Source organism: Penaeus chinensis, chromosome 6 (assembly GCF_019202785.1).
Source record: "Penaeus chinensis breed Huanghai No. 1 chromosome 6, ASM1920278v2, whole genome shotgun sequence".
NCBI lineage: Eukaryota > Metazoa > Arthropoda > Malacostraca > Decapoda > Penaeidae > Penaeus > Penaeus chinensis.
This window is the reverse complement of record NC_061824.1, coordinates 13,747,225-13,762,224: the sequence shown is the minus strand read 5'-3', so window position 1 is coordinate 13,762,224 and position 15,000 is coordinate 13,747,225. Positions and strand designations below refer to the sequence as shown.

Sequence of the window (15,000 nt, the reverse complement as noted above, 5' to 3'; positions counted from 1 at the left end):
GGCACAGACAGAGTGTAGGTGTGCATTATAATATAATCAAATACTTTAGAAACAACAAATAATGCCCTTTCTTGCATAAATAAGGAAAATGTCAACCTAAAATTTGCACTACAGAATTAAATTAACAAAACCCAATGGTAACATTCTTTAAGCTGCAAAGGAGTATTTTCACTAATGCTTCTGAGAGAAAAGTCGAATTGAAGAAAATAACAGTAAGTTCTAAAAATGTCAAGTAAAACAAAGGACTTGAATGAAAAAAAAATAAAAGGGTATATTTATAATAAACACTTGACATATAATATTATGACGATAAAAGAACAGAAGATATGTGACATACAAACACATTCAAGCACTCCTTTGTCGATGCTTGCGTGCATGACACTCATTCAAGGACACGTTCGTACCCCCCTCACACACACACACAAACAAACAAAACAGTCTTGTGGCGTGTATACTTGACCACGTATCTGGAAACGCAGCTTTCATGGCCTTTCGCTGCTCGGCCGATAACAAACTCTGCACAAACACTCAGCCATACGGCACCACCCCGGAGACGCTGTCGATATGCTATCGTGAAATAAAACAAGTCCATTTTTGTCTGCTGCAAGAAGAGACCCAGCGAGGGTGCTTCGTGGGAAGTGGGGCGGAGGAGGTGGGTGAGGGGGGAGGTGGAGTTGTGATGGCGTTCGACTTCCTGTTGCGAAGAACGGCGAACGACGAACGGACTTCATGTTATGATGCTAAACACGGAAACGACAGGTGCACGCACGTTTCAAATGAGACACGTGAAGGAAAATCCGCGAGAAGGAAACTGAAGCTGGGCGCATGAGAAGTGGATATATGCTCATGTGAATTATTTTTACCAAATCCGTCACACATGTTAATCAGATATACAAAACTACCGTTGTATACATACAAAAGCAAACAGAACAAAATGCGACATATAGAGATTTATAACGAACATAAACTCACGCACACATGAAAAACAACTTTAATTGTATTATCAACCTCAATGTAAACCGTTACCATTATCATATTTTACTGTTTTCCCATGATACTTGTGTTCTCTAGCACGCAAGGACTTGATTCTGGCCAGATATATTACAATCATTTTACATACCTGTTCATAAAAGAATGTAAACAAATCGTTTATGGTACATTTTCCCCATAGGATAGTAATTATCACATCTACAACCCAATTAACGAATGAATTAGCGTTTGCGATTCCAGTTCATCCCTAGAGGAAATCCGAGTCACCCAAGACCTTTGCCATTATTTGCAGTCCGTCTCCCGCTGCCACGAGATAAAACAAAGCATTAGAGCGGAGGAGGCGAGGGAGCGGGCCCAGACGCAACGCCAATATCCGGCGGGCGGCGGGCGGCGTGGGGGGGGGGGGGGGGGGCGTGGGAGGGATCAGCCTGAAGCACCATCCTCGCTTGACCAAAGACAGGTACGGCTCCCCACCTGAGCACGGTCAAGTACAGCTCCACGTCACTCTCCGGCCACTCCTTCTCCTAGAACAGATGCTCGCTCTTAGAAGGGACGACGACTTGATTAGCACATAATAAAAACGCCGTTTCATCATTGATCTTCCTCCTCCTGGCGTCCTCCGATGGGCTCCTGTTACCTCTTCGGGATTCTTCATTTTCACTTTTCCCAACTCCTTTGTCTTTCGTCTTTTTCGCAGGATTTCGAGGGCCGTGCGGTTACTCTGTGTGGGCTCTTTATTGTTATAATTATTAATATTCTTATTACTGTTATTATTATTATTATTATTATTATTATTATTATTATTGTTTATTTATTATTATTATTATTATTATTATTATTATTATTATTATTATTATTATTATTATTATTATTATTATTGCTTATTCATTATTATTATTATTATTATTATTATTATTATTATTATTATTATTATTATTATTGTTATTGTTGTTGTAGCTGTTTTGTTGCTGTTATCATTATTGTTTTATTATCATTATCATTATTATTATTATTATTGATATGACTATTATCATTATTGTTAATAATAATAATAATAATAATAATAATAATAATAATAATAATAATAATAATTATTATTATTATTATTATTATTATTATTATCATTATTATCATCATTATTATCATTGCATATACTGCATCTGTTGGTAAAAACGTAATCTTTGAATATGTGTTGAACAAACACTTGAACATTTTTTACGGGTTTTAAACAAACGTCAACTTTTCCCCACCTACTGTGAAAAGCATAACCGCCAAAGGTATCAAAATCGCCACATTTTTTGAAAAGCAAAACATGAATATTCACCGCCAGCCTAACAAGTGCGGCCACCTTGGGCGTCCGAAGAGAGCGGACGACTCGAGACTTGAGTGAACCATCCAAAAGTCTTTGTAATTGTTTCACTTCTCTCGACCGTAAATAACGCACAATAAGTTATCCGGCGTGTGCAATTAACAATTCCACACGCTGGTATTCCGTGGTGATTGCGGCGGTCGTGTGGGGGTGGGGTGTATTTACGTGTTAATAGAGGCCGTATCCCTGACCCATACACAACAAGTTCACTACAGGGTCCTGGCGAACCGTGACACTCGCCTGCGCTGCGAGGAGCACGAGGCACCTCGGCTCCGCTTTTCTCTCGACCCACGCTCCTGCCCGGAAAGGGGAAATGGCGTAAATAAGGCAGGGATTTGTAAGAGAACGGATGCAGGGGAAAAACAGACGAACGAGAATATATACATATTGTAGTCTGGAAACTAAACGATAGAATCGGCGCCATAGAAATCAAAGAGAAACAAATAAACCAATAAAAAGACAAATCCCCACAAACAAACAGACACACACACACACACACACACACACACACACACACACACACACACACACAAACACACATGTACGTAAATACATGTGCGTGTAAAAAATGTCAATAAATGCAATGCCCACAGATTGAATAATACGTATTTTTCGTAATGAAAACACCGCGCACCCGCAGTTATTGTAAACATCAAAGGAGTTTGGAAAACTGGTCACGGTTCGGTAGACAGGGATTATTACCAAACCCACTCGCTAAAATGGGATTCTTCCCAAGCGGTTACTCAAGGAGAATGTACCAAATTGTGGTTCTTTCACGGCACATTAAAGAAAAAATAGTTCCCAAGCAATAGATCGTGTATTTTTTCGTTTCTTTTTTAATCTGTGTTAACAATAAAAGACACACACACACACACACACACACACACACACACACACACACACACACACACACACACACACACACACACACACACACACACACACATACACACACACGTATATATATATATATATATATATATATATATACATATATGTATATATATGTATATATATATATATATATATATATATATATATATATATATATATATATATATATATATATATATGCACACTCACACGCACACAAAAAATAGGCAAAAATATGCACACATGTGTATATATAAGTATATATATGTATGTATATAAATAAAATATTGCATATATATGTATATATATAAATAAAATATTGCATATATATGTATATGTATATATATAATAATGTATACATATAATATATATAAATAATATATATATATATATAAATATATATATATGTATGTATATATCAAAATGAAATGGAGGCCGGAGAAGAGCAATTCCGAGTCTGCGAAAACAGCAAGAGTCGCGGCACGAGGGAAGCCCAAATCTTCCTTCGTGGCATCATTACCGATCTTGTACGGCGGCCTCTTCGCACGCAGACCTAGGCTGCGCTCGTGGGCCTCGTTTCAGGCTCACGGAGTTTGTTCTTTCGCAGGAAACGATTTTATTTGTGTGCGGATGGAGGATATTTATGTACCTATATATATATATTTATATATATTTATATATGTATATATATAAGTAAATGCACACACCCACGCACTCTCTCTCTCTCTCTCTCTCTCCCTATATATATATATATATATATATATATATATATATATATATATATTCATGGATGCATGTATGTTTATATGCATATACATATGCATATGCATAGATAGATACATAGATAGATAGAAATAGATATAGATAGATGACTGTGTGTGCATGTATGTATCTGTTTAAATCTCTATATTTTTATGTCTGTGTGTACAAAGAGAGAGAGAGAGAGAGAGAGAGAGAGAGAGAGAGAGAGAGAGAGAGAGAGAGAGAGAGAGAGAGAGAGAGAGAGAGAGAGAGAGAGAGAGAGAGGGGGGGGGGGGGATTGATGGGGAGAATAGAGAGCAAAGGAGACGTTAGTAAGAAAAGCCGCCACGCCCGACGTAACCGAGCATCTTGGCAAAAGAGACTTTTTCGAATGAAGAGGAGACACAGTTCGGAAGAAAAAGGCAAAGCCATATTCTTGAGGAAAGGAAACTAACAAGCGTCCGGTATTATCTTGTACTGTATTTTATAAATTGTAAAACCAACAATGATGACCATAACCGTCATTAAATATCACTCATCGACCACAACATTAGCAGCGACTTTACACATGAGGACGGAAGAGATGTTGGTGGAAATCCCAGGGCGGCGAGAACAACGGCGCGGACGCAGAACAACAAAGGGCGCACAAGCATCCCTGGTGGACGACCTGCAGTCCCGACCGCGGCCGCGCACGACCGAGACAATAAAGTCGTAATGACCCACGCCGGGCTGCCCCAAGTCCTGGCCGTCTCGAGCCAAGTGCCATGAACCGTAAATATCTAGAACAAAAGATATTTATGTAACAACCCAAATATGTGCGTTTCAACCCCGTCTCTGTGTGTCTGTTTGTAAGGCTGCTTATCTATTTGTTTTTCTCTTCGCGTATGTCAGTTCCAGGGGCCTGCGTTCCCCTTCGCAACTTCAAGTGCCAGCTTTCATTCGAGGAGGAAATATTCTAGGTTTAAGTATTTCTCCGTGTGTGGTTTCACTTGCTGTTTGTAAGGACATTTATTTTAGATTTTTGTCAGGATCCCCCTCTTTCCCCCTAAGACAAGTGTCACTGAGGGTCCAACGTTGCCGGTAATATTGTCATGTATCTGAAACCGTGTTGGACGCTGAAGAATATGAGATATGTTTCAATGATTCTGTGAAGCATCGTTGCAACTGGACACTGATCGCTACTACTTTGCATAGACACTACAACTGATCTGGCCAAGGAAGTAAAAATGAAATATAATCAAATATTACACAGCTAGCAACACCAGGGATAGTTTTTTTTTTTTTTGCGGGAAATGTTGCCGCAAAAACAAAGAAGCAAAACACCGATGTTGTGTCAGAATACGACAAATATTTACTTTTCGTTCTCTTTGTCTTTTCCTTCGCCTAAGATAAAATATATTAGCGTAGCCTTAAGCAGAAAAGTCGTGGTAATGATATTTTTGTGGAAGGTTCTCGTGAAAGACAAAGGAAGAGCGTCTCCCCCCAATCGTTTTCTTTTACTCTCGGACAATTTGCTCAGTGTTACCAATGACATTTTTAAAACATTAGGTATTTCTTACTCTGCAGTTGATTAAATCCACACGATTCGCCCACAACTATTCTCCTCTCAAAATTCGTGGTGTGGATGCATCGTTTTTTCATTTATATAGAGATATTTACATACTATTACTTTTCGTGATCCCGAATCTAATGCTAACATGACCTTAGGAACGCAGTCTGAGGTATGGTCATTGTAAGCGGCCCTGGCACAGGTTAGCGCTGTGGTTTGGGGAGGATTTTAGCGTACAGTAAATTTATAGATTGATATTAAAAATACTGTTTATCCAATCGGCAGGGATGGAAAGAATACATGCCATGCCCACCGTTATATAAGTTTATTTAATGCATTTACACATAGATGGCTCTACAAGTGCTTTGTCACCGAGTCAGTTATTAGTCCTACTTCTCTCACCTGTTTACCCTTTTCCTTGATTTTTGAAAAGTATCTTTTCTATTATTTCATTGTATTTTATGTTACCATGATTTTAATAACAACATAATAAACATAATATCAATAAAAATAACAGAATCGATATCGATAGCATAAGAAAGAAAAACAAATTCTCCCGCAATTTCGAGGAATGCGGAAATCAGGAGCGGTCACAAGGGCCTATTCATAGACTCCTTGCTGCTGAACGCACGTGGTGCTATCTGCATGTAACAAAAAGTACTACAGAGAACAGTGCACAAATCCATTGATGATTATGATAATAATAATAATGATAATATTACTAATAATAATGATGATGATTATGACATTAGTAATAATGGTAATAATCATGTGACTGATAATAATAATTATTATCATGATAATGATGAAATGAAATTAATAATGCAAACAACATCCATAATAACAACAATGAAGATAATTATAATAATAACAATGATAATGATAAAGATAATAATAATGATAATAATAGTAATAGTAATAATAATAATAATAATAACGATAATAATTATAGTAATAATAATAATGGTGCTACTACTACAACTACCAACAACAATAATAATAATGATAATAATAATAAAATGATAATAAAATATTCATGATGAATATTATGAAAGTTATATAAATAATGATATTGATAAGGGTAATAGTAACATCAATAAAAACAATGATAATGATTTCCATGATTATGTTGATTATAATAGTGATGACGATGATGCTACGGATATTGGGAATAATGATATCATGATGATGATAGTGATAAGAATCATAGTATTAATAATGTTAGTGACGACAATAATGACTGAACTACCGCTGATAATGGTAGTGACAGCGATGCCGATTATCTTGACGATGATCATTAGGGTAAAAGCCAGAGCGGTGAAAAGGAAAGCGGTACTAATATATGCACATATATTTTTTCCAGTCGTTCTTCGGCCGGACGTACAACAACCTGTCGCAGGTGCATGAGTGCAAGAACGGCGGCCAGTGCGTCATCAACAAGCAGAACAGGACGTCGTGCAAGGCCTGCAGACTCCGCAAGTGCATTATGGTCGGCATGTCCAAGAGTGGGTCGAGGTAAGAGAGAAAAGGGGCGAGAGGAGATAGACAGGCGACGAATAGAGGATGTAAAGATGCATGAACATGAAAGGAATGATACTGGTGTTAAGGTTATTTGGCGAGATGTAAGACCGGAGGGCGTAAAAGAAGTCCCAACCAGGCATTTCTTTCCCTTTCCAGGTACGGCAGACGCTCCAACTGGTTCAAGATCCACTGCCTCCTCCAAGAGCAGGCGGCCTTCAACGGGCAGACTCCCGCCCTTCGCAGTCCCATCACCCCCACGCTGCAGGATGGGTCGCTGCCCTTCGTGTCGGCTCATCTCCGGGACTCCATGGGGCGGGACGGCCCCGTGCGAGCCGCGCCCCAGCTGCAGGGGCCTCCGGAGTTGCACGGCCAAGACCTCCAAACCTCGCTGTCTGGTCTGACAACCGCGTCACAGCTGAACGCGGTGAGTTGAGCATATTACCAACCGCAGAATGATATTTTGTTTGGAATTTTATTCACCATCCATGCTATTGATGACGACAAAAAATGGTTAATGATAGGTATATAGAAGATTAGGATGGATTATAATGATAATTATATAAACAAATAATGTTAATGATATCGACACTGACCATAATGATCATGACGATACAAACGATGACAATGCTGACAGAAAAATGATAATAAGAAAAATCTGATAAGAATAATGAATGTAAAAATAGAAAGTAATAACAACTGATGATAAATAATAATGACAGTGGTAATCATGCTAAACATGGTAATGCTCGTAACCTCGTCAATATCAACAACATTAATAATGATAGCTGATAACAACCTGTAATGAGGATTGTAATAATAGTGACGATGATAAGAACAATAATGATCATAACAATACTGGTGAGAATGAAGATGATGATGATAATAATGAGGAAGATGATGATAATGATGAGGGTGAGGATAATAATAACGATAATAGTATGATAATAATGATAGTGATAATGAAGATGACGATGACGATTACGATTTAATGATAATAATAGTAATGATAATAATGATGAGAATGATAATTATAATAATAATAATAACAATAATAATGCTAATGCTAATGCTAATAATGATGATAAAAATAATGATAATAAGAATAACAATAATAATGATAGCAATAGTAATAATAATAATGATAATGGTAATAATAATAAAATGATAATAAGAATGATAATAATAATAACAAAGAAATAATAATAGTTATTATAATATTATTGTTATTACTGATTATGATAAATATCATAGTAATTATGGTGATAATATTAGTATAATAATAAAAGGATAATAATAATGATAATGAAAATAATAATAAAGATAAGAAAAATATTGATAAAACCAATAATACTAATAATAACAGTAATGACAATGACAGTGGTGATTACAATCTTAGCAGTAATAATGACAACAACCATAATAACTGTAATGATAATAATATGATAATAGTGTTAATAGTATGGTAATAATATGATAATAATGTTAATAGTATGATAATAATAATAATGATTATGATAAAAATAATGGTAATAATAACAAAAAGAATATATTGATCATAACGTTGATAAAAACAGTGATACAAATAGTAACGATGCGAATAATGATGAAAATGAACTAAATGAGTGACATTATGTTCCAAAAAAGAGAAAATGAACGAAAACCTTGGTCGTTTATGGGATGCTTGTGAATAACTTATCAGATCTTTTAAACATTCTTAAAAAAAAAATCCTTTATCTTCAACGGCCTTAGGAAAAGGTCATTCATTGCAAATAATTAAACAGTTTTTGAAACAGCCGCAAAAAAAAAAAAAACTAATTTTTAGCTAAATAAGATTTAATCTGAAGATGTATATGACCATACACTACATACTTGTAGAATTATCATATGTACATATACTGGATGTGTACATATATCCCGTATATATATAACATACACACACACACACACACACGCACACGCACACGCACACGCACACGCACACGCACACGCACACACACACACACACACACACTCACTCACTCACACATAAATCTGTGTATATATACAGATAATGTTTTTTAGCAAAATGTTATTTATTCTGAATACTTTTTGCAACATTATGTTTCAGCAAGTGGAGCGTCGCCTGCAAGAGGAGGCCCTGAGCGCCCTCACTCGCGGCCAGGGGCATCACCCTCCTAGTCCAGACTTCGAGTCCCATTACAGAGAGCAGGTCCTGGAAGCCCTCAGGCGCTCGCAAAACCTCGGCAGTCTCCGAAGGACGCCCGACTTCGACACCCTCAGGAGGTCCGTGGAGATCGACCCCCTGCGCCGCAGTCATGACTTGGATGCCCTTGACGCTCTCAGGCAAGTCGCCCCCGAGGTCGAGGCAAGACTCGGGCCGCTGGCCGTCCTCGAATGGGAGAGGAGAATACGAGAGATTTCGAGGAGGAGTGACACGGAGGTCACCCTCGAGAGAAAGGATCAGCTGTCCAGCGAGATTAAGGGCGAGCAGCTTCGGTCGCCAGCTGATTGCTGCATGGAGGCTGCAAGCGGAGGCGCCAAAGGCAGTCACCAGAGCGAGCACGAGGCGGTCTCGTCGGTCAAGGAGGAAACTCTGAAACCGGAATACGAGCAGACCGAGCTTGCCCTGTCTGTCCACGGCGACGTGGAGAAGAGTCGGCGGGAGGCGCCTCCGAAATTCGCGTCCGAGAAAAAAGGCGTCGGGATCCTGATGTCTGAGGAGGAGCGTTTGTCCTTCCTGAAAGCAGTCAATAGTCAGACCTCCGTGTACACGCGTGACCAAGCCCCGGTGACGTCAACGGCGAGAATGCCGACCAATGCTGACCTCCTGTACAATTCTCTCAATAACAACATTTTCCCGTTCCCTCCCTACCCTCCGCTGTGGCCGTCCATGCTCCCCTTCCCTCCGCTGGCCAAGTTCTATCCGTCTTTCGGCGGATCCCTTCCTCCGAGCGCCATAGATGGCTTTAAGAGCACCATGTACAGCCCGCTTGACGCCACGAGCTCCAGGTCGCCGCTGCGACTCCCCAAGGACGACGCCATGACCAAGAAACGATTCCTAGACGCCGTGCTGCAGGTCCAGAGGCAGGACAGCAACCCCCTCGACGGGGGCGCAGCCGGAAGAGGGCTATCCCAGGCCCAGCCAAGCGTGTCCCCGGCAGCCTCGCCTCCCGCGCCCCCTGTGACCTCCGCCGCCGCCTCACACGACCAGCCCATGGACCTCACCGTTAGAAGGAAGAGGAAGATGGACAAGAGTGAGATCATTTATAATCCCAGTGATGATATCGCCGATGTCGTGGAGAGCGAGGATGAAAAGGTAGATGAGAAATGGCTGAAGAGGACTGATGAAGAGGAAGAACCGGTTGAAGAGGACGAAGAGCCAAAGGCAAATGATATGATAGAAAGTGAAACGCAAATGAAGCCCACAAAAACAGAAGTTCCTCTTAAATTGATAAAACTTGATTCCCCCGGTGAAACACTTGTGGCGTAACGTAGACTTTAAGTGCATTGATTCACCGTGATATCAGTGACAGGTGATTTGTGTCTGAAGGATTGAAAATATACTGCATTTAATTTTACGTGGTACAACTCAACCATACAAATAGAAGCAATATGCAATTCATCACAGATGAGTGACCAGTTAAAGTCACGTAATATCAGGACTTTGTAGTGGCAGTCCATACCTAATGAAATACGTTTGTTGAGTATTTTATTCTAGAACAATGAAATAGCATATAGTGATTGAATTACGAGTATCAGGAATTTTAGTGCCTTCTTACACCCTTTTCGGGGCAGGGATTTTTCACCTAAGTCAATACTGTGCCATAAAAAGCCTTGACCATATGACCTACAGTGCGACTTAACATGTGCTTCGAGTGTTCATGCAACGAACGTGTGCCTCCTTTAAAGTGTCCTTGGAAATAACTGACTGGAATATTTATTGGATTTATATACATATTTAAGAAACGATACTACAGTTGTTTTACGGGTCACTGATTGAACTCAGCATTTGTGTGTCTCAGTGACATTTTTCAAATGTAATTTTATGTCAGTTTCCTACTCTGGAAGGTAAATCCGCGTTCATAGTAAGGGACTGTTATTATACAATTTTGATTTTGCAACATGTGTCTGTTAGGACGTAATTTTAAGTGGTAATTTTCATTTTAAAGCTGAGGGTGGTGCTATTTTGGATATGAAGATGAGAAGGAGATATATGTGGGCGTAATGTGAGTGTCCAGTGTCTTTCTCTGGGAGTTAAATCTAGACGACAAATTTATTACACACAAACACACTCGCGAACATATACACTCTATGTCTTATATATATATATATATATATATATATATATATATATATATATATATATATATATATATATGTGTGTGTGTGTGTGTGTGTGTGTGTGGGTATGTGTGTGTGTGTGTGTGTGTATGTATGTGTGTGTGTGTGTGTGTGTGTGTGTGTGTGTGTGTGTGTGTATAAATGTAATATATATATATATATATATATATATATATATATATATATGCAAATATATGTATATATATGCAAATATATATATATATATATATATATATATATATATATATATATATATGTATATATGCATATACACACACACACACACACACACACACACACACACACACATATATATATATATATATATATGCATACATATATGTATATATAAACATATATATATATATATATATATATATATATATATATATGTACACATATACATATACACACACATATACATACATGTGTGTGTGTGTTTTTATATCTATATTTATATATATATATATATATGTATATATACACATATACATATACAGACATAAACGCATACATACATACATACATACATACATACATACATACATACATACATACATACATACATACATACATACATACATACATACATACATACATACATACATACATGCATACATACATACATACATACAACCATACATACATACATACATATATACATATATACATACATACATACAAGATACATACACACATACATACACACACACACACACACACACACACACACACACACACACACACACACACACACACACACACACACACACACTCACACTGTTCTTATATAATATTTAATATCACACTTTATAAGTATTAATCGTGTAAAAGAAATAGACGTTTCAGAAACAAATGCTTGAACGAACCTCTTAGAAAAATGATATCTGAATGACAAGACCAGTGGACGCAAATGATCGATAATGAGATGCGACTTACTTACTTACTGTGTGTGTGTATTTGTGAGTGTATGTATACACACACACACACACACACACACACACACACACACATCTTGGCCATTGTAACGGCTCTCAATCTGGTATGTTTGTTATCTAATAACTTACTTAAAACATTTTTAAAAGATGAATATATAAAGGCAGATATTATTGGCCGGTAGAAAATGTGTCCCTGTTTAAAAAAAATAAATAAAATATTTAGAATGCTTGATGTCTACCAGCTCTGTTCAAATTCGGGAATCGTTATTGATTCATTACACCTGTTTCCAGAAAAAGGTATAAATAACGGGGATGAAAATTCAGGAGCAATGCGTTTTATGTTTGTCGTTTTATACATTTATTTGTAAAGCAGAGGAGCAAGGGTCAATTCAGTATAGTCTTACCGCCTGTAAGATAATACCTGAAATGCTAAGATGCTTTTATTCTTCCGTTGTTCTCATATACAGAATCTGATGTTCCTGAGCTATAATCTCTTAAGATCTTCTCAGACCGAGCGAGACAGCAAGTACAACATGACCTTGTATGTCTAATTTGATTTTTCGCGGTAACTGCGAGCGTAAATAAAGCGAAAAAACTGGTTTTGTTTCGGAGGAGACAAGGCATTTAGAGCAACATCTTTCGCTAACCAAACGTGGGTGATGATTAAAACATTGATCTAAATTCATTTCCTACTGACACCAATTTCCCTACTTTACCACGGCTTAAACTTGCCATGTGAGCGACAGGCCTCATGAGAACAAACATTTGCTCACCGTCATCTCGGCGGCACACAGCGACACGTCAGATAATGCCAGACGCGTTCAGGCGAGATCCCCGTTTCAAGCCGGCATTAACCCTAAATTGCGTCTCATTGGCGTGGCTCACCGGGACACCACCAGTACCAGCGTCAGCTGAGAGATTCAGGAAACGTATTAGGATTCTACAAATCGGATGCTAACGAGAAGCAGACGAGGGAAAAGGAAATTCTTACTTTCTTCCACTTGTCCGTTTTTATTCCATTGTTGTGCAAGAGCAGATAACAGTTATCGCACACATAACACAGCGCTCACGTCTACAATTTATTTTCACACTCCTCATGAATGATTCCGTTTCGTTGAACGTCATTTGGGCTTGTCATTTTCAAATAATTGTAGTATTTATTAATCCTAGAACTTGTAACATATTTTATTTCTTGTACTATATTGACAAGCCATAAGCACTCTTGTTTGATGTCACAACCTGCCTCAACTTGCTCTGAAGATCTTCGATTGAGAAAATCCTCGGTAAAGCGGCTGGGGGCAACGTGGTGCAAAATTTCCCAATTCATTTGTAATTTGAAGAGCACACATATATGCACGTATGATCTTGAATGCGAATTGGTAGGGGAATGTGATCATAGGCATATACACTGACGAAATACAACCTCTGTGGGTGTTTGAATTAATTATAATGTCAGTTAAGAGGGATAGAGCCTAAATGGCTGCAATGTCAATACACTGCAGTATCAGACACTAAATACCGAGCAACCTCTCAGCGATTTGAATCCGTAAATCTGTGCAACTAATTTCTAAAGTGTATTAGTGATGGGCAGGATCATTGCTATTGTTATTATTATTATTACTTTTACTATTACTCTTACTGTTATTATTTTTATTGTTATTATTATTATTATTATTATTATTATTATTATTATTATTATTATTATTATTATTATTATTATTGTTATTATTATTATTACTATTATTATTACTATTATTATCATTATTATTATCATTATTATTATTACTATTATTATTGATATTCTCATTTCCATTACTATTTTTATCATTATCATTGTTATCATTAATAATAACAATAATAATATTATTATTGTTAATATTATCATTGTTGTTATCATAATTTTCATTATTATAATAACTAATTCTGAAATGTATTAGTGATGGGCGGGATTATCATTATTGTTATCATTATTATTACTATTACTATTGCTAGTACTGTTATTATCATTATTATTCTTATTGTTGTTTTAATTATTATTATTATTATTATTATTATTATTATTATTATTATTATTATTAGTACTAATATCGTTATTATTATTATAATCATTGTTATCATTATAATAATGATTATTATTATTATTATTATTATTATCATTATTATTATTGCCATAGTTATTATCATTATTGTTGTTATTATTATATTATTGTTAGTATTATTATTACTATTACTAGCATTATTATTATTATTATTATTATTATTATTATTATTATTATTATTATTATTGTTGTTATTAATATCATTATTGTTATTATTATTATTATCATTATTATTACTATCATTATCATTACTACTACTACAACTATAGTTAATTATTATTATAATTATTATTATTATCATCATTATTATTATTAACATTATTACTATTCAAATTATCCTCATTATTATCATTATTATTATTATTATTATTATTATTATTATTATTATTATTATTATTATTATTATTATTATTATTATTATCATCATTATCATTATTTTTATTGTTGTTATTATCATTATTATCATTATTGTAATTATTATTACTATTATTGTTATTTTTATCATTATTACTATTAAAGTTAATAGTATCTTCATCATCACTATTATTGTCATTAGTATTACTGTCATTAGTATCATTA

The 15,000-nt window shown here is 36.3% G+C and overlaps 1 protein-coding gene across 1 annotated transcript in view; it reads left to right on the top strand.

Annotated features, from left to right (window-relative positions):
* Nucleotides 1–11,337, top strand: part of LOC125026513 — a 68,933-nt gene extending 57,596 nt beyond the window's left edge. The window contains exons 3-5 of the mRNA XM_047615001.1: nucleotides 6,886–7,037; nucleotides 7,200–7,467; nucleotides 9,151–11,337. Coding sequence (XP_047470957.1) covers nucleotides 6,886–7,037; nucleotides 7,200–7,467; nucleotides 9,151–10,533 — 1,803 coding nt within the window. The 3' untranslated portion in view covers nucleotides 10,534–11,337. The remainder of the gene's footprint in view (nucleotides 1–6,885; nucleotides 7,038–7,199; nucleotides 7,468–9,150) is intronic.
* The last annotated feature ends 3,663 nt before the right edge of the window (nucleotides 11,338–15,000 follow it).